We start from the raw sequence: 19379 nt of genomic DNA on the forward strand, positions 1-19379 counted from the left end.
AAACAGAGGGTAGGGACACCACCCCTGCCCATCCTGGCTGTGATGCAGGTTATCACTAGATTATTTGACATCTCTTAAGTTCCTTCAGTAACTAAAGGGCCCTTTCCTGTTACTTTTATTCAAGTGAATTGTCCCACTGATCACAGTGATCCAGTGGCAGGATGTACGTGACTGATGGCTGCAAGGGTCAACCGTCAGTTTGTGTGGGACCCTGAAGGTAGATTTTGGGGTACCATTCCCTAGAATTTAGTTTCAAATCAGCACTTCCTAAGCTAAGATCGTGTTTATGAAGAGGTGAGTAGTTTGGGTTGAGGTTTCTCTGCTGTCACTCAGACCTGAAGAAATATTTTTTACCCTACTGCTTAAAAACTCAGTTATTAGATTAAAAAAAGACATACTTTATCCTTCTCTAGCACCTTGCGCTAAGCAGCCCACATGCTTTATAGACGTTAACTCATAACATGTCCAGGAGGTCAGAACACAGTATCTCTATTTGACAGGGCCCAAATCCGGCAGTTTTACATAAGGAGACCCAGCAAAATTGATGAGGACTCGCATGAGAAGAATTGCTGGATTGGGACCCCACCCAGGCGGTAGCAGAGCAGTGAAGCCCTATGCTGTGACTCCCAGTTCTGTGCCAGATACTTACAGAAAAGAAGCTAACATCAAAATGTAGCAGTGTCATGAACATGAGGACCAGCAGCACACGTCCACCCAGCTGCATGTACTGTTTGGGGGAGCTTTCCCGCATGGTGGGGACACCGGCAAACATGCTTTTCCCTTCTGACCGTGACTCAGCCAAAAGCAGCAGCAAGCCTCCCCCAAGGGCCAGGTTCCTGGGGAGAGAGATTGGAGGGAGGGGGGGTGGGGAAAGATAAAGAAAAGTCTACAGGTCAGTGCAAGAAAAATAAAAGCCACATCATAGAGCGTCTTGGATGTGTCACGAAGATCATTCTACCTGAATGAGTGAGAATGCCACCAACAACCTTGAATTGGTTCTCACTATGTCCCACCGCAATCTGCCCTCCAAGAAATCATCATGTTCCCCACTGATTCAGTAGTTCTTATGGCTCTGCAGATACAAGAAGATCGTGCATCCAGCGCTTACAACACACTTACAACACGTGCAGAGCTGTGCAGGCTCCAAGCTTCTATCAAGGATGGCAGATAGCAAAGAAAACTGCTTGCATTTGTGGGATTTTTTTTTTTTAAAGGTACAAACAACATGGGACAGAGAGGACATTATAGGATGGAGACGGTTGCAAACTAGGAAATTGACTCCTTGCTCCCAATCACCCCCACACGACTCATTTCTGCCCCATCATGCATTGCCAAAACTTGCCCAAAAGACAGTGCATTGGATGGTGGCCAGTTGCACACTGGGTTATCTACCCATGGTGCACTGCACAGCAACACAAGCACTCCTGACCAGTATGTGCAGTGTTGATGCAAGGAGCCAAGTATGCATCTGCACAGGCGATACATTGATTGCAGCAGCTTTGGGCTGATGTAATTTGCGTTGATCAATGTTTGTTGTGTAGACATGGCCTTAAATGGGACCTTTATAAAGATCTCTTCATTACCATCCCTGGGTGACATTCACAGAAGCAAGTTTATGAGGACAGTACAGAGAGGTAAAATAAACTAGGACCTACCTCATCAAGAACTTCAGATCCCACAGAATGCTGTAAGCAATGGTCTGGGAGGGGGAAAAAAAGAAATATTTAAGCTATTTCCACCTCCTTGAGAAGGGAGAGCTTTTAAAAAAAAAAGTGTTTGAAGTCAGTGTGATTAAATGCAGAACGTAAGAATCAATAACATCTTAAAAAGTTACTTATCATGCCAAACTACTTGCTAAACTAACAATAAGAAACTTTTATTAGAATCCATTTTGGATGCAGAAGGTCAGGATCACTCATTAGCCTGGGTGCTTTTTATAGCAGGGTAGATCTGTGACTCTCAGGGCTTTTTGCAGATAGTTAATTAACCCTCAACAATTCCCTGTGGCAGTCAAGTATTTATCCCGTTTACAGATGGGGAAAACAGAGAAGCAGGAAGGTTAAATTAAATGCCCAAGATCACATAACTAGTAAGTGGAAAATTTGGGAATAGAACCCAGAAGTTATAACTCCTACTATTCTGCTTTAGACAAAATTTAACAAGAACCCTTCCTGTCCAAAATAAGTTGTTTTTACAACATAAAATGGGGATCCTTCCACGTTGGGATATTCTTGTAGCAAGCACTGGTGGGGGAGTGAGGTGTCAAGACCAAAACAGTTATAGGTCTCTTATGCAGTAGGCGGCTGAAGCTCATGTGAGTTGCAAAGAGGTCTGCCTCCTACTATATGGGACAGGATTGGTTTGATACCTGTTTTTCCAAGCACTTACAGCCGGCTGATCCTATCAGCGTCCAAGGAGAATACCTCACCGCTGTGCATGTCAGAGGAAGAACAGCTGTAACCATGTTGCCACAAAAGATCATGGCCAATTGAAGGAGGGCAGTGGGCACAATGGGCAGGGCAGTCCTTCCTGCTGCTTTTAGCTTAGACGTATCAGTCCCGTTGTGGGGGAGGGTCGGAAAGATAGGGACTGTACTTTGGAAGACTTGAGGCTTCCTACCTGTAATGCTATAATTCCGAACAAGCCGAAGCAGGCATACTGCACAAAGTTCCTACTCAGCACCAGGATACAGCCGCCTGAGGAAGGGAAATTAAACAGCGTTACCACATCTCCAGCTCACACAGGAAACAGCTGGCACTGGTTTTGTTTTGAATTTCAGCTGGTTAAGGATTTCATGTAGCCAAGTCACAGAGAGTCTCTGCTAGGAGATATTGATGTCAGAACACTTGCTTTGGGGGGAAGTCAGCTTTAAAATCTGCATTCTCCAAGGAGCTTCTCTATAGTTGACATTGTCTTATGGCTCCTGAAGAACATCTCTCCATTATTCCACCAGGTGATGGAGCAAAGGGTCAAACATGCGCTTGGTTTAGTCCCTGGCACATCGTACTAGTTGACAGCTGCCATGCAAGGATACATCTACTCTGCAATAAAAGACCTGCAGCATGGCTGCAGCCATCTCAAGTCAGCTAACTCCAGCTCGTGGAGCTCAGACTGCGAGGTTATAAAATTGCAGTGTGGACATCTGGGCTCAGGCTGGCACCCTCCCTTTCAGACCCTGCAAGGTGGCTGGGTGGGTCTCAGACCCTGGGCTCCAGCCCAAGCCTCAGTGTCTACACTGCTATTTTTAGCCCTTTCACTGAATCCCTGTCAATTGACCTGGGCTCTACTGCAATGTCGACATACGCTTAATGTCACAAGAAGTTAAACAAAAAATGGCCAAGCATGGTTTGGATGTTGCCTTTCGTGAAGTGGTGGTGTGAGGATGATGCCATAGTTCTTCCGAGAATACAGAATATTAAACAAGCAGAAGTTTTCCTTTAAATCTTGCATTCAAAAGAAAACTGATCACATTTCCCAGCAGGCGGATTTCCACACTGAGAACTGTTGACTAAAAGAAATCTATTAAGCAGGCTATCTCCAGGGGAAAAGATTTAGCAAAGTTAAATTTTTGCCTGGACAAAATACAAAAGCAAAACCTGGACGCAGGACTTTGAAAGACTAGGCAATTGGAGTGTGTGTGAGAGACAATTTTAAAAAGGGGGACACCCAATATAAACAGGGAGAATTTAGTTCCTTTTCCACCAGTGATACTGTTCACAGTTCACTCAGCATGGACATAGAAGCTAGACTTAAAGTGTCTAGTCTGTTTCACTTCCTAGTCCTCATGAACTAACAGAGTGCTATTGCTTTTGTGAATAGGACAGGACTGAAATGCTTCCTGCATAAAACAAGACAAAATATTTTTCTAGTTGACGTTAACCTCCATAAGATCCAATATTGGGCTGAGGCAAGAAACCCATGGTACTGTAATCATCTGATATATTGGAGCAATTCCTCCTCTTTTTTTAAAAAAAACAGGAAGTATTTTATTTACAGACTACACCTATTAAGATCTGGGTACACATACATAATTAAATAGATAATACTATCAACTAAGGGACTCCTCAGAGTTTTCATTGACCAAGAGGTACCATGTGGACTCAAAGTCAAGGAGCAAAACATGGGGAGGTCAATGAAAAAAGTCTTTATTCAACCTATGAAACATCATCAAAATATAAAGCACTTGATGGGTAAAGAAAAATAAAAACTAGGCTTCCCATGAGCCAGAAACGCTAGCGTCATTTGGCATCTGCCCTAATAGACGATTAAGAGCCACTTACTCAGCTGTCCGGAGAGATTTAGGAACACAAAGATGGAGGCCAGGAAATAGCCACAGTTCCACGTGGCATCAATGTAATCCCTCTGCTCGCTCCACTGGAACCACATGCGGATGCCATCCTCCAGGAAGGTGCTGATCAGGCACAGGCGGGCCACGTGGGGAAGGTACTGCTTCGTCACTCTCAGGAACTACATGGGCAGACAGTGCAGGAGTCATGCCCCAGGAAACCCAGAGCCACGCCCCTCTGCAGACTGCAGGCATATCACTGGTGTGTGCATGTGCATGTGCACACACCCACCTCCACCACAAGATCCTACTGAACGCAGGTGTGTTGGGGAATTAGATAAAGCCAAACCCCCTCAATATCACTCTGGTTTAAAACACCTATGCTTTTACATTTCCCCTGTTCTCATTGGGGAAATTTCCATTGACTTCTCCCGCAAGTATCAACACATTGTGGCATCAGGCCTAAGACTCTTCTATACAATAGTAAAAGGGTTCAACTGTAGATGAAAAACAGACCATGATATTAGTTGATTTCAAAGATAAACACGTACAGAGATAAGAGTTCAGCCCCTCGTCCCATTAAGAATCACATCCCACATAAAAACACACTACTCAGGAAGATGAATTAGGCAGTTATATAAAAACTACAGTTCGATGCAACCTAGTATTTAAAAAAAAAAAAATAGCACCAAGAGGCACGAGGAACAGAGCACACCGCTTCTCTTCTTGGGAATGAAAGTTGTGTCTGATCAGGTGAACAGAATACTGAAAATTTACCCTTAGGTCACTCTGCCATTATGAGAATTAGAGATTATGTAGGAGCAACTACTGCTGAGCAGAACCACAGCATACACCCCAGGGAGTCTAGCTTCTTGTACAAATGATACATGTGCAAGATATTTGCATATTTAAAAAAAAATCTAATTGCGTCTTCAGTCTCCAGTTCTCAGGTGGTATCATTTAAGTCTTCATTAGTATTTAAGTAACTGTAATAGAGCACCAAGGCGTATCCTGATGGGGATTAATAACTGGTTGGAGATTTAATGCTCTGACACAAATCTCAGCCTAAAGGGCCACCGTTTTGGTCTGCAAAGGGAGCCATGTGTAGACACTTACAACACATGACTAATCAGCAACTCTGTTTGTGCAGGCAGTTGCCACGATTATACGTACCTCTTGAGCAAGCTGGTATACACATGGGAGTTGGATTCTTGCACTCCATTATTGAAAATTTAGAACCATTGCATTGATCCCAGGTTAATATTAAAAAGTGTCTGGTGTTATTCCTCCACCAACCCCACCATCCCTTTGGTACACAAAGGTATTGATAAAAAAAGTTTATTTCCTAACAAACAGCCATAGAAACCTGCAAATAGCCCGTTCCACTTGTATAGAAAGTAGTGATGTTTGTAGGCAATGTAATAGTACCAGGAGACATTTAGTAATAGAAAATGCCTTTTGGCTGCAAGTGAGGTGACTGTTTCTTTAAGAAACATATTTAGGGCATCAACACCAGGTGCAGAACAGCCAAGTAATTCAAGTGACATCTGCCAGGTGTTGTATGCAAGATAGAGATGGTCAATTCTAAATTAAACAGCAAGAGAGAAGCAGAAGGTGCCTATCTTCAGATTTCATGGGCAGTTTGTGCTGAGCAGTGTCACAACCAGATGCATGCACAGGTGGGGAGGGATAGCTCAGTGGTTTGAGCATTGGCCTGCTAAACCCAGGGTTGTGAGTTCAATCCTTGAGGGGGCCATTTAGGGATCCGGGGGGAAAAAAATCTGTCTGGGGATGGGTCCTGCTTTAAGCAGGGGGTTGGACTAGATGACCTCCTGAGGTCCCTTCCAACCATGACATTCTATGATGTAGATATGCCAGGTTTTGCAGAGACTCCTGGTTTAGCAGTAGGGGGACTATGTGTTATAACCTCCCCCAACCCCCACACAGTATGTATTAAAAATGATTTATGGGACTATTTGATTCAAGTAATTTCACTCAGTGTTAGAATCTAAACTATGTTCGAGGGAGGGGAGGAAACAGTCCACAATACCAAACCAACCAACCCACCTGTATAGAGGTGTTCTTCAAAGGGTATCAGGAATGCCACAAAGAGGAAATACACAATGAAAACAGTGTATGTGTGTCTTGTGTTGGTCCCCTTGCACCAGTGTTTCTTGCACCATTAGGGAACAGGAACTTAAAAAAGTAAAAAGTCACACCCAGCACTGACAATGTTTTGTTGGTGCAACTCAGTTAACTTCAGTGGAGGTGCACCAGTTTATACTAGTAGAGAATTTAGCTAATTGAGTCAGCAAACTAACCGGTAAAACTGTATGTTGACAAAAAAAATTAAGTTAGCTTCTCATTGTTTATGATGTTCACTGCTTGCATTTTACAGTAGTCTAGTTTCATTGTCCAAACTGAGTAATCAGTTTCACTTTCTGTTTTTAGTTAGAATAATTTTGCAGCTCTCTCTTATTTAGCTTCATTACAGCTGGGTGGCAGGAGATTAAATGCACTTCTAAAAGCATATTCCCACCACCATGATTAACCTATCAATAAAGGATGTTTCAAGTTCTGTGAAAATTAGAAACCTTCCTTGCTGTCTAATTCAAGGTCAGCATGAATAAAAACAGAGCAGAAATGTTAACACAACAGACATGCCCAAATAGTTAATATCAGAAGAGCAAACTACACTATTCCTCGGTCGCATCCATCTAGAGTCTAAAGGGTCAAGATTCAAGTCAGTTAAACATACTTTGAACACAAACCTCAACCAAGTACAGACTAAATCTTATGCTTTTGGAATTTTGAATATGAAATTTTTTCAAACAGCTAGATGAGTGAATCTGGACAGATACTTTTCTTATGATCTCTGTCATTTAGTGAGATACAAACGGATCAATTAAATACACATTCATACAAGGGAGATGTGACCTAAAATTAACCAATGTGAAGTTAAAAAGAAAGAAAGAAAAAGAAAGGAGCTCATTTGCATGGTCCAAAAAGCAGATCAAGAGAGCTTCGAACTGTAGGAGTTCCTTAGGTAACTCAAATACATGTACCCCAAGGGTAGAAAATAAAACAAACCCTCTTAAACTGATCATTATTGTACATAAAGTTATATCTTTCATCCAAAAGTCCAAGCCTAAAATTTGACATATTTTAGCTGTTACCCTCTGCCAGTAAGTGTATTGTTTATATATTTTTAAATAACTGCTGTAATTTCCCCCCCCCCCCATTTTTTAAAATGGGCCTGAGCCCACATGTCTGTTCTGTTGCCTCAGCCTCTACAAGCTAATAAACCCTATTCCCACAATTAGGCAATCATGTGGACTTTGCTAACAAACAAAAGCCAGGTGACTTCCATGGAAGAGGATAAGATTACAGGGAAAGTATCAGAGGGGTAGCCGTGTTAGTCTGGATCTGTAAAAGCAGCAAAGAATCCTGTGGCACCTTATAGACTAACAGACGTTTTGCAGCATGAGCTTTCGTGGGTGAATACCCACTTCAAGCTTCTAAGGCACTTGTGATAATACAGAGATTGATTTAGAAGAGTCCTTTTCTGTAGCACAGACAGAAACTAGTACAAACAACAGACACTCCTGGGGGGAATTCTGCACCAAAAAATTAAAAATTCTGCAAATATTTTAAAGTTCTGCACCCAGCTGGGGCTCCCGCTGTCAGCCCTGTGCGTGGCAATGCTCTGGCTGCCATGTGCAGGTCTGACAGTGGGAGATCACAGGTTAGTCAGGAAAAACTAAAATTCTGGGAACATTAATTCTGTGCAAATTCTGCATTGTACAGTGGCACAGAATTCCAGCAGGAGTGAGAGAAACAGGGAAAAAAACTAAATGCTCCAAAAGTACTGGATAGCAAGTATAGAACGCCTACAGAAAAGAACTAGAGGGTTTCTACAGCAAGTCTTGCTCCTCAGCTTGGAAATAATCTGAGGTGTTGCTTGTACAACACGCTAGACCAGGTGTGGACAAACTTTTTGGCCCGAGGGCCACGCTGGGTTTGCAAAACTGTATGGCGGGCCGGGTAGGGAAGGCTGTGCCTCCCCAAACAGCCTGGCCCCTGCCCCCTCCATCAGTGCCCCCCTCAGAACCCACCCTGCTCCTTGTCCCCTAACCGCCCCCTCTCGGGACCCCCCGCCCCTAACTGCCCCAGGGACCCCACCCCCTATCCAAGCACCCTGCTCCCAGTCCCCTGACCCCATCCACACCCCTGCCCCTTGACAGACCCCCAGGACCCCACGCCAATCCAACCCCTCTTCCCCCCCCGACCCCTAGCCACACCCCCACTCCCTGACAGGCACCCTAGGACTCCCACACTTATCCAACTCCTGTCCCCTGACTGCCCCCCAGAACCTCCGCCCCATCCAACCGCTCCCCGGGATCCCCCGCCCCATCCAACCCCCCAGCCCGCTTACCATGCCGCTCAGAGCAGCATGTCTAGCAGCCGCATCGCCCGGCTAGAGCTAGACACGCTGCTCGGCAGGAGCATGCAACCCAGCTGCCCAGAGCACAGCCTGTGCAGCGGTGTTGCTGCGGGGAAGGGGGGACAGTAGGGGAGGAGCCGGGAGCTAGCCTCTCTGGACAGGAGCTCAAGGGCCAGGCAGGACGGTCCCACAGGCCGGATGTGACCCGCAGGCCATAGTTTGCCCACCTCTGTGCTAGACATTTGATGAATTTTAATCAGGAGGAAGCAGCACTTTCCAACATCAATCTAATGACCGAGAAGCTTTCAAAGCACCCAGCAACACCCTAATCAGCCACGTTGGACAGGAAAGCATAATAGCTCAACACCTGGGCATCAGAAGGGTTGAAAGCACCTGTTTTAGCATCAGTGCACTGCACTGGAAATCCCCAAGCAAAAAGAATACACAACCAGCAAGTCAGAAATCGGGTGCAACCGTGTACCATCAAACAGGTAGAGAGCATACAGAGAATGCAGCATCTGTAAGAGACCTGCTAAAAATGGTGGCTGATTTGGAAGGCAAGCCCCAAATGCACGAGGCAAGAGAGGCAGGCTGTGGTCTACCTTCCAAGGTTCAAGTTTTGATTAGAGATCCTTAACTGAGGTCTGGTCTACACTACAGACCTATATCGGCACAACTGTGTCACTCAGGGGTGTGAAAAATGTTTGCATTCAACATGCCATATCCACCCTTGTCGTATAACTAGAGTAGTTCTGTGTTTATAGTGACCCACTGCTTGCTAAAAAGATTGGGTTTCTAGTGAGCAAATGGCACCTGCCCTGCTTCCAGTTCTCAGTCATGTTAGAATAAACCACGCTGAGGTATTAAGACAAGCTCTCCCAGGCGACAGACTAACTAGGTTCCAGACAGAAACCAAGACTCTCCATCCCAAGTGTTTGAACAGATTGTGCCAATGCCAAGTGAATTCCTGGAGGGGGTTGGAAACAGACTCTCAAACAGCCGTCTCTTTCCTCGCCACCCAAGGCGTATGCAAACCCAACCTGGCAGAGAAAGCCAAGTCAACTGGCTCTTCCTAGGGTTCAGAGGAAGGGAGGGTGTGTGCACGCTGACTTAAAGACCTCAATCCAGCTCCCCTGCATGGAAGCGTGTAATTCTGGGTTACCGACCTGGCCTCTCTCAGAGCAGGGATGCCTCTCCCTGGGCATTCTGTACACTTTGGCCTTTACAAGGGAGAAAGGATTCTCTACTTTGACAGCTTTTCCCTGTTCTTCAGCTACATCGGAAGCTGGAGAGAACATAAGAACGGCCATAATGGGTCAGACCAAAGGTCCATCTGGCCCAGTATCCTGTCTTCCAACAATGGCCAATGCCAGGTGCTTCAGAGGGAATGAACAGAACATGTAATCATCAAGTGATCCGTCCCCTGTCACCCATTCCCAGCTTCTAAGAGGCAAACAGAGGCTAGGGACACCATCCCTGCCCATCCTGGCTAATAGCCATTGATGGACCTATCCTCCATGAAGTCATCTAGTTCTTTTTTTAACCCTGTTATAGTCTTGGCCTTCACAACATCCTCTGGCAAAGAGTTCCACAGGTTGACTGTGCGTTGTGTGAAGTGCTTTAATGTAGACATACCCTTAGTTAAACATCTCTACTGTGCCACCATAGCATGCTAGTATAGACTCTTCCTACATCGACAGAAGGGGGTTTCTGCCAATGCAGTTAATCCTCCTCTCTGAGAACTGGGAGCTAGGTCAATGGAAGAATCCTTCCACCGACCTAGCTGCATCTATAGTGGGGGCTAGGTTAACCTAACTAAATCACACAGCACGTGACATTTTTCACTGGCCTGAGCAATGTAGCTAGGTCAATCTAATTTTTAGGTGTAGACCAGGCCCAGGGAAAACCGTCCACGCATATCTGATAGTGACAGGCAGGGGGATCAGTTATTTAAGGTGATTCAGGGTGTGGTTGTATGAGTGGAGTTAGGAGCAATGAGAGGCAGTTAAAAAAAAAAAAGCAGCTTCCTAAATCTTTCCTTTTCTTGATGGGGGCTGCCTGGAAAATATCTAGATGAACAGATACAACTGTAGGGATCAACAGAGAAGTTTCAACTGTTAAACAACAAATCAGTCAAGCTAACAAGCCAATGAAGGAGGAAGGTGTACATTCTACAAGAGGGAGTTTTTAAATTTAGGCCTAAACTGAGGGGAAGAGCAGACGTTAAAATGATTTGATAAACCGGGAGCAGGAAAATGGAAAGGCAGAGAAAAGCCTGCCCTGGCAACTTCTGCAGAGAACACGAAGTAGGAGAGGGAATGTAGTGGGAGGTTGCGTCTTGAAGATCAGCAGGAACAAGACTGTGGAAAGGTTGCAAAATAAGCACAAGTGCTAAGGGGCAGCTCTACTTCCCAGCATCAGCTTTGGAACCTGCCATCTTTTGTTGTAATTAGTCACATGGACTTGTCTCATTGTCACCTTCCCTGAAAACCAAACAGCCCATGACAGAAAGTTTAATTTGCTCCCTCCCCTCTCAGCACACACAGGAAAGAGAATTGTGTGTTGCCTGGTAAACAAGAGTGCTTGCGATCCAATCAGTGGAAGACAAGTAGGATAGATTGAAGGCGGGAGCAATGCTAGGCAACCTTATCTCAAGGCAAACCATCTTCTGACATCCATCATGCGTACAGCTGTGTTTATGCAACTCACATGCAAGCACTGAAGCCACTGCTCACAGCAAACCATAGAGAAAATGAGTCAAATTCAGAAACAGAATGCACAACAAAAAGGGGTAAGACTAATTGAGGAGGTCTAGGAGAAGAGGAGAAAGATTATACCATTAGTTAACTGTGATAGTGCGGGACATGTATCAGAAGTGTCTAGTGATTTTAGGATTCAGAGTACCTATGTACTGAACTCTCTCAGTGATCTAACTAGGTGCAGTAGAATTGATCTAGAACAGGCGATTTCTAGTAATGGGACTGAATCAATAGGCCCAAACCAGAGTGCCAGATCCAGACAAACTTGGTGGAAGTCCTGATCTGCATGTTATAGCTTGGGCCCATCTCTAGTAGTCATGATTTATATACCTCATTTCAACAACCTACAGCACCACATAAACTATAGCTCTAAGAAGAATCACTTCAACTTGCAATGCAGCCACCTCTGGGGTGCAGCTGTTTAACAGAACAGGAACAGATTAAGACAGAAGTTAATATCTTATCCAACTGAAACTACACAGGAATTACACAGATTGTAATTACCTGAGCTTCACAGACACAATACACTTAAGATAAGACTAAATTATTCAAGTGAGGGAAGGAGATAATGTTAAACTCATGGCACATATGCAGTTTAGAGTTTTCTATACACTGAATATTCAAATGGCCGATTATTCTGTGGGCCTTGCATGGACCATACTGAAGACTGCATCTCACATAAGCACAGCCAAAGCTGGAAAAACTAAACATTATCTGAGAGGACAACTGGTTCTTCACTCCCAGCCAAGTCATTAACACATACCACAGAAGGGCTGTATGTTGCCATTTTCTCCTCTAATGAGGTTATAAGGGCAGTAAACCAAGCCCTGTGGAGGACAGATTTAAATACTCTTCTTGGTTTAGGAACACACACAAGGATCCAGCATTCGCTGGATCTAGTCCCTTCTCCAAATCTCTTTCCTCAAGGAGGCTACGTAATCCAACCAAAAAATAAAGAACTTTAATCTTTGACTCACCTGCATTACTCCCTTAAGTGATTTGCAGTGTTGTTGTCGAAAGCTTGTCTCTCAGCAACAGAAGTTGGCCAGCTAAAAGATATTATCTCACCCACCTTGTCTCCTTAAGTGATCAAATCATCATCCTTACCAACCACATCCCTTGTTATCTCCTCCTGTCATCGTTGGTCTAAGTTGTAAGGTCTTGAGAGTCTGTCTCTATACATACACACCTCTAAAGCACAATGCCCATTTATGGCACTTACGAAGTAATAAGCAATAATGAAAGCAGCAGCTAGGGAGACTGTAGATATACTATGGTTTTAAGACAGAATCACAGAATGGGAGCCAGAAGTTCTGGATTCTATTCCTGGCTCTGACATAGATTTCTTATAGAGACCAGGTGCGTGAGATATCTTATGATACCTACATAGACTTCTCATGTTACCTTGGGCAAACCTAGGTTTGTATTTCACCTAGGTGCTTAAGTGACCACATTATATTTTTTGATCAAGGCCATGGCCCACTGCAAGCAGTAGCTTGTTTTACATAAGCAGATCTCATTTCGCCAAGCTTTACCTGTGGCTCTCATCTCCAGAATGCCGGTGGGGACACTATGAACAATAAGAATGCTCCAAAGTTCACTAGGAAAGAGGCTCCTCTGTTTATTCCCGAATTAGCGACGGTAGGATCAAAGTGGTGAAGGCAGCTACCAAGTAAACAGCACAGAGACACTTGGACTGCAACATGCTGTTTACAGTCTTGTGTTTCTGATAAAGATACAGGACCCATCCCTGCAACCCTGATGTGGAGCCGCTCTGTTTCTCTATGGAGAGAAGCATGAGCCAGTGGCCCAAGTACAAGACTGGGAGCAAGGAATGCTGATGATCTCATTTCAGGTCTGGCACCAAACTCTATACACTGGCCTAGGGTGAATCACTTCTTCTCTCTGTGTTTCAACCCCCATCTATGAAGTGGGGATAATGACACCTCCCCTCCTCCCAGGAGGAGTCAATATTTAGAAAGGGGGACTATAGGTCAGGGGTTCTCAGGATAAATTATTTCGTGGCCTCAGAGTGTGGCCTTGCTGGTGGCCACTCTCATACTTTTTCCTAAAATACTTAGTTTTCAGAGAAACAAATACATATACACATCCAAATCACTGCACTTTATGTATTGCTAGCTAGTAAGTCTGTTGTGAAAAGTGATATTAACAAGCATACAAGTATCACTTTTCACAGCAGACTTGCTCAGCCCCAGCAAGCCTGGGGACAAATTAAGCCTTGGATCAGGCGTTAGGGAAGGCAGTGGGGGCCGGGGTGCATGGCTGGGGAAGGCAGCAGGAGCCAGAGCTCCTCCAGCGCTGTGCCCCAGATGTCTTCAGAGGGGGGCAGGGCCCAACTCCTGCTGGTGGGGCCAGGAACCAACAGCAAGGCGGGTCATCCAGGAGCAACAGGGAGGAGGAGGGGCCACTGCTTAGCCCCTCCCCCAATCACAGCCCAGGCGGCTGTGGCCGCAAGACAAGCCAGTGGTAGCCGTATGTAGCCACGGTGGCCGCATTTAAGAAATGCTACTATAGGCTCATGCTGTCATTTTAAGATAGGTCAGAGGAAGGACAAGAGCAGGCCAGAAACTTTCTGGCCGCCTTATTCTTTAGAGCAGTGGTCCCCAACCTTTTTTGTCTGCCAGGCACCAGACGATGAGCCACGGAGGACCATGGCAGAGGAGGAGCATCCACCGAAATTCCACTGCCAAGCAGCAACGTCAATAGGTGTTGCCACCGAAATGCCGCCAAGCAGCGTCATCCAGAGGCATCACCAGTGAAATACCGCCGGAAATCGGCAGCATTTCGTCGTCGGCGCCTCTGGATGACGCAGCTTGTTGGCGTTTCAGCGGATGCTTGTCTGCTGGCCAGTACGCAGGCACACTTAGATGCCCTGTAGGCGCCATGGTACCTGCGGGCACCGCATTGGGGCCCCCAACTTTAGAGGGTTTCATCTTTGTTGTTCTGAGTTTTAAGGTTTCCCCATAGCACATTCCATTTTCCCTTTTTCACACAAGCCTCCTGAGTGCAATTCACAGCACTCCAATCACCAGGGAGGTTCGTGGCACATCAAGTCTTCGGCTGCCCATCCTCTGCATGGGGGCAAATGTCACACTTCCAGATTATGGCAGGAGTAGGGGGCTTGGCTTATTACTAAACAGGATCAGTGCAGTTATTTGGACACGCCAGGCTGAAACAAGGACCTTCCATGCTCTGTTAGCTTCACTGGAAAATGAAAGGACCAAGTTTAAAACCAAAAAGAGTTTCTCCCCCACACTTGTTCTTGTATTAACTGTCTCAGAAAGCTGGAGGTTAGAAGGGAGATCTGATCAGCTGAACACACACAGGCCCTTGGGATGGAAGATTAAAGAAAGCCCTGTAGTTTTTGCCCCAGGAACATGGTTTGGGCATCACACTCACTCCTTCCACCAGCTATCATCACTTCACCCGTTTACAACAGTTGCATAGTCTCCTCGCACTCCGTCTACATGGAGTACAGTGCCAAACAGCCACCTTCTCAAGTGGTATCAGCACAAATGGAAGACTAGCCAGAGGTCTGCTCCCTCAGAGAAAGTCAACTCCTCCTGCAAATCCAGGGAGTGAGTGCAGACTCAACGCAAGACCTCGTTACAGCTACTTCAGCTTTGGATAATGCAGACAGTATTTGGCAACACATTTAAAGGCTCCGTCTTGAACATTTTATATTCAGTTAGAAGATCTCAGCACTGATCCTTGAGACGTTCTGCTCCCAGTTATGGAGATTTTTTTCACTTCATGGTGAATGTGGGCCTACACCAAGCAAACAATTCCACATTACCTACAGTTAGACTGTAAGCTCTTTGGAGCAGGGACTGCATCTTCTGTTTGTACTAGGTACTATAAATAATTATTCCCCATCCCATCAAATCAGGGAAGCTAGTTCTCCCCTAAGCCACCCACACCTGCCAACCAGCAAAGCCCACCCATCTTAAAGCCCACAGTTAAGAAAACGCCAAACAGAACAGTGTCTTGTATTGCACATCTGTGAAATGGGCAAACCTTGGTTGTAAGAGAAAGACCATTTCCAGAGCCAAGGTCAATCCCAACCCCAATCTATCTCCCCTTCAGAACACCTTGCCAACTCTGTAACACACTTAAGTGTGCCATATTCCCCTCTAGTGGCTGGTCCAGATATGGCTTACAAGCATATTACTGCTACTAGTTAGCAGCATTACTCCTTTAGGTCAAGGGGCAGAAACCTGTGCATGGGGTGCTAAAGGTCACGGGTTCGAGCTTCCCTAACAACCAGTGGAGCTGCTCATTACACCTGCTCCCACGGGGAGAAAGCAATAGCATTTTAGCTAATCCCAACTATTATAACAAGGAATGGGGAGGAATAAGGCTGTCAATGAGGGGGCATCCAAGTTCTAGGGTATTAATCTGATGTACCCAACCAGCCAGCCAAAAAAAATCTTCAATCTAATCCCAGTTCAGATGTTTTGTTCCAAATGAGCTAAGAACTTCCCTAACAAATGCCCACTATGCAAAAATATACCCAGTGGTTATTGTTTTGTAAACTCACTCCCACATGTGTATGGGTTTGTTGTAGCAGCATAGGTAGTGGTTAGAATAAGCAGGGGGCAATTATTTGGACCTAGAGTTAGCAAATGAATTACTTGCAAAACCTAAGTGTGCTTTTGCAAGCTGATGGATGAGCGTCCACAAACATCAGGAATAGGCTGTAGCTAAGAATAGTCACTTTTAAATAAAATGAGGTCAAAGAGAAATAAGGTTGTTTCAGTGAAAGTTATTCCAGGAAGGGGCAGACAAGGCTTCATGCTGGACAATAAGGCGTTCAGGAGGTCTTACAAAATATTTAAGATCCCAGAAACAGTCACATGGGAATAAATACACAGGTATTTCAAAAAAGTAGTACCTAGGACTCAAGAGTCATAACATTTAGCAAAGGATATGAACACAATACAGCAACTGTTTGTCTTGTCCTCCCACTTCTGATGGGTCAACAAGACAAACTGGGCCTGATTCTGACACCCTTACTCAGGCTGAGTACTACCATACACACCACGCTGAGCCCCACTGAAATCAACATAAAAGACAGCAGAATCTGGCCCTAAACAAGCCATCTGTCTAGAAAAGACAGCGAATGGCAGGTTTTTCCAGTGCTGGTCAGTTACAGGGATTCAAGGGTGGCATATCCATTTTAGATCCTGTAATATGCATCATCCAACCTTCATCCTGCTTTAGAAGTCTAGAGCCAGATCAAGTCAGATTTTTCAGATCTTAGCTCTAGGCGGCCAGATGTTACTAATTTTAAAATATACTAGTCACCAAGCCAACAGAGATCTTGCTTTACGACACTGTCACAAAGAGAGGGACTGAACACTTCATTCATATTATTCTGCTCACTCACAGCAAGATGAGAGATTCTACGCTTTGATTTATCATAGACATCTGTATTACACAACAGCACAAGATAGTCTGTCTAGGTTGGTGTCAACATCTACAAGGACCGTTTATACAGGAATGTTTAACAATCCGGATTGACTTTTGTTCTGAACCTATAGCGTAGGCAGAGACCTATGGTTCCTCTTTGTTCCACTTAATGATTCTGGACATGGTCTAAGAGCAGACTGGGGTTAGGATTTTCCATTATCATTTCACTGCATGTTTGTTTTCACATATCCCCTATTCCCTGTTGCTACATGCCACCTGGACACCTCTTGGAGAGAGAGAGAGGAAGAATGGCTTGGCCTTCCTCACCCCTTTACGGGACTCTTTACACTTATTAACAGATAGGAATGAGTCAGGCTCCCAGGAGAGGAGGGTTATAGCACTGATCTGACAGTTTAATTCAAAGAAGGCACAAGATGCGGGCTCCAGGGTGGGGGCAAGATCCATTCCTTCATGGGTAACAAAAATGACAAATACCCTCTTTAGTTGGTGGGGAGCAGAATTACCACCAACCCTCACATCCTGAGAATAAAGGAGGCTAATGCCTCATGTCCCTTCCAGGGTATACATCACTGACTGACCCCCCATTATTCTTGAGGCTCACAGACTGTAAGACCAGAAGGCACCATCATGATCATCTAGTCCGACCTCCTACATGTTGCAGGACACCCTCACCCTCACCACCCAAAAGGCCCATAAACTCTGGCTGAGTTAATGAAGTCCTCAAATCAGAGAGAGGCAGACCCCTCAGGGGTACACATCACTGAGTGATCCCCTCCTTTATCCAAGGGGCAGGGACAAACACCAGGGTGTCTCCAGTGTACAAACCACAGACTGTTTCCCCAACCCCCAATATTCTAGGGTGTTGGCCTGCTGGAGGCACACACCTCTGACCGATCCCCCACCTTCCCTCATTATCCTGGGAGGGGCAGGACCCCATGGCAGGCTCATTTAGGGATACACAAGATTAGCCGATTCCCATGTATTCTGGGTTGAGGAAAGGGGGGACAGACCCCAGAGCTCCCAAGAGGTCTGTACCACAGACCGATTCCCCCTTTATTTCAGTGGGAGACCCCCCCACAGCCCCTGGGAGGGATACACCCTAATGCTCATCTCCATGTGGAGGAGGCCTCCATCCTAGCGAAGGGATAAGAGGGAGGGATATACCCACCTGGTCTGCAAAGTCCTCAGCCGTGCTCATTAGGTCATTCTGGCCCATGGTCTCAGCTGCTGGGTGGGTGCTGCAGTGGGGAATTCCTCCAGGCTGGGTGTCTGCCTGCTGCCTGGGCTCGCACACCCCTGCCTCCGCCGGTGCTGCTGCTGCTGCTGCTGCAAGCTCCTCCACAGGAAGTGCCTCTCTACTGCTGCTAAAGCCGCTGCTGTCTCCTGCGTCTGCCACGTAGGCCAACTCTTAAAGGAACAGCGCTAGCAGCAGGAGGATCCCCGACGAGGGAAGCAGGGATTGCATGTAACTGACATGAGATACAAGTTTGCCTATCTCCAGCATGTGTCTGACTCTTAAAGGGACCTCAGCAGCCCTGTGAAAGCAGCCCATGGAAGGGAGGAGGAGCAGGAGCCTTCATGCAAATCACTGCCCTGACATCAGAGATGGGCAAAGCTTTGGCGGATTTGGGGTTCAGTTTTGCAAAATCTTGTTTGCCAAACCAAAACTGGGGCGGTTTGGGTCCAGGACCCATTTTATGGGAACCCAGGAAACACACAAAGTTCAAAGCCTGGTGGGGATTTTCAATTTCCAAAATCCTTTTTGTTTTATGGTTTATATCTATTCTATTCTATATGGCTTCTTGTACATCTCAGCACCCCTGCCTATGGTATCTGAGCACTTCCATGGTATATGCAGCAAAGAGTCCTTTGGCACCTTATAGACTAACAGACGTATTGGAGCATAAGCATGAGCTCTTGTGGATGAATACCCACTTCTTCGGATGCCTGTATCCGACGAAGTGGGTATTCACCCATGAAAGCTCATGCTTCAATACGTCTGTTAATCTATAAGGTGCCACAGGACTCTGCTGCTTTTACAGATCCAGGCTAACATGGTTACTCCTCTGATACTTGACTCCACGGCATATGAATCTCCTTTTATTCAACCCTCAGCATGGCCGTAACCAGGGCAGCAACCAACCAGGGTGCAAAACTGTGAGGGTGGAAAAAACTGGTAGGGGATGCAAATATCCTTGCTTGCCCTGGGTGCTAAAATGCCTAATTACAGTATTCAAGGTGGAGTGAGAGAGGAGGTTTTGTTTGTTTTGGGAAAAGGTTTTAGTTTTGAGCCATCTCTTCTTGAAATAGAGGTATTTACAAAGTAGGATGGCAGACTATGAAACACTGTGTTGCCAACGCTTGTGATTTTATTGTATGTCTCACAATATTTGGTGTTTTTCTTAAATCCTCAGCTTCTGGAGGCATGTGATTAGAT

General features: G+C 45.6%; 1 protein-coding gene across 1 annotated transcript in view; it reads right to left on the bottom strand.

Annotated features, from left to right (window-relative positions):
* SURF4 (surfeit 4) overlaps positions 1–18362 on the bottom strand; it is a 22149-nt gene extending 3787 nt beyond the window's left edge. The window contains exons 1-5 of the mRNA XM_044993041.1: positions 18111–18362; positions 4281–4467; positions 2620–2696; positions 1656–1699; positions 650–836 (exon numbers count right to left, since the gene is read on the bottom strand). Of these exons, the coding sequence (XP_044848976.1) occupies positions 650–836; positions 1656–1699; positions 2620–2696; positions 4281–4467; positions 18111–18158 (543 nt within the window). The 5' untranslated portion in view covers positions 18159–18362. The remainder of the gene's footprint in view (positions 1–649; positions 837–1655; positions 1700–2619; positions 2697–4280; positions 4468–18110) is intronic.
* Between the last annotated feature and the right edge of the window lie 1017 nt (positions 18363–19379).

Source organism: Mauremys mutica, chromosome 18 (genome assembly GCF_020497125.1).
Source record: "Mauremys mutica isolate MM-2020 ecotype Southern chromosome 18, ASM2049712v1, whole genome shotgun sequence".
In the NCBI taxonomy this organism is placed as follows: Eukaryota; Metazoa; Chordata; order Testudines; family Geoemydidae; genus Mauremys; species Mauremys mutica.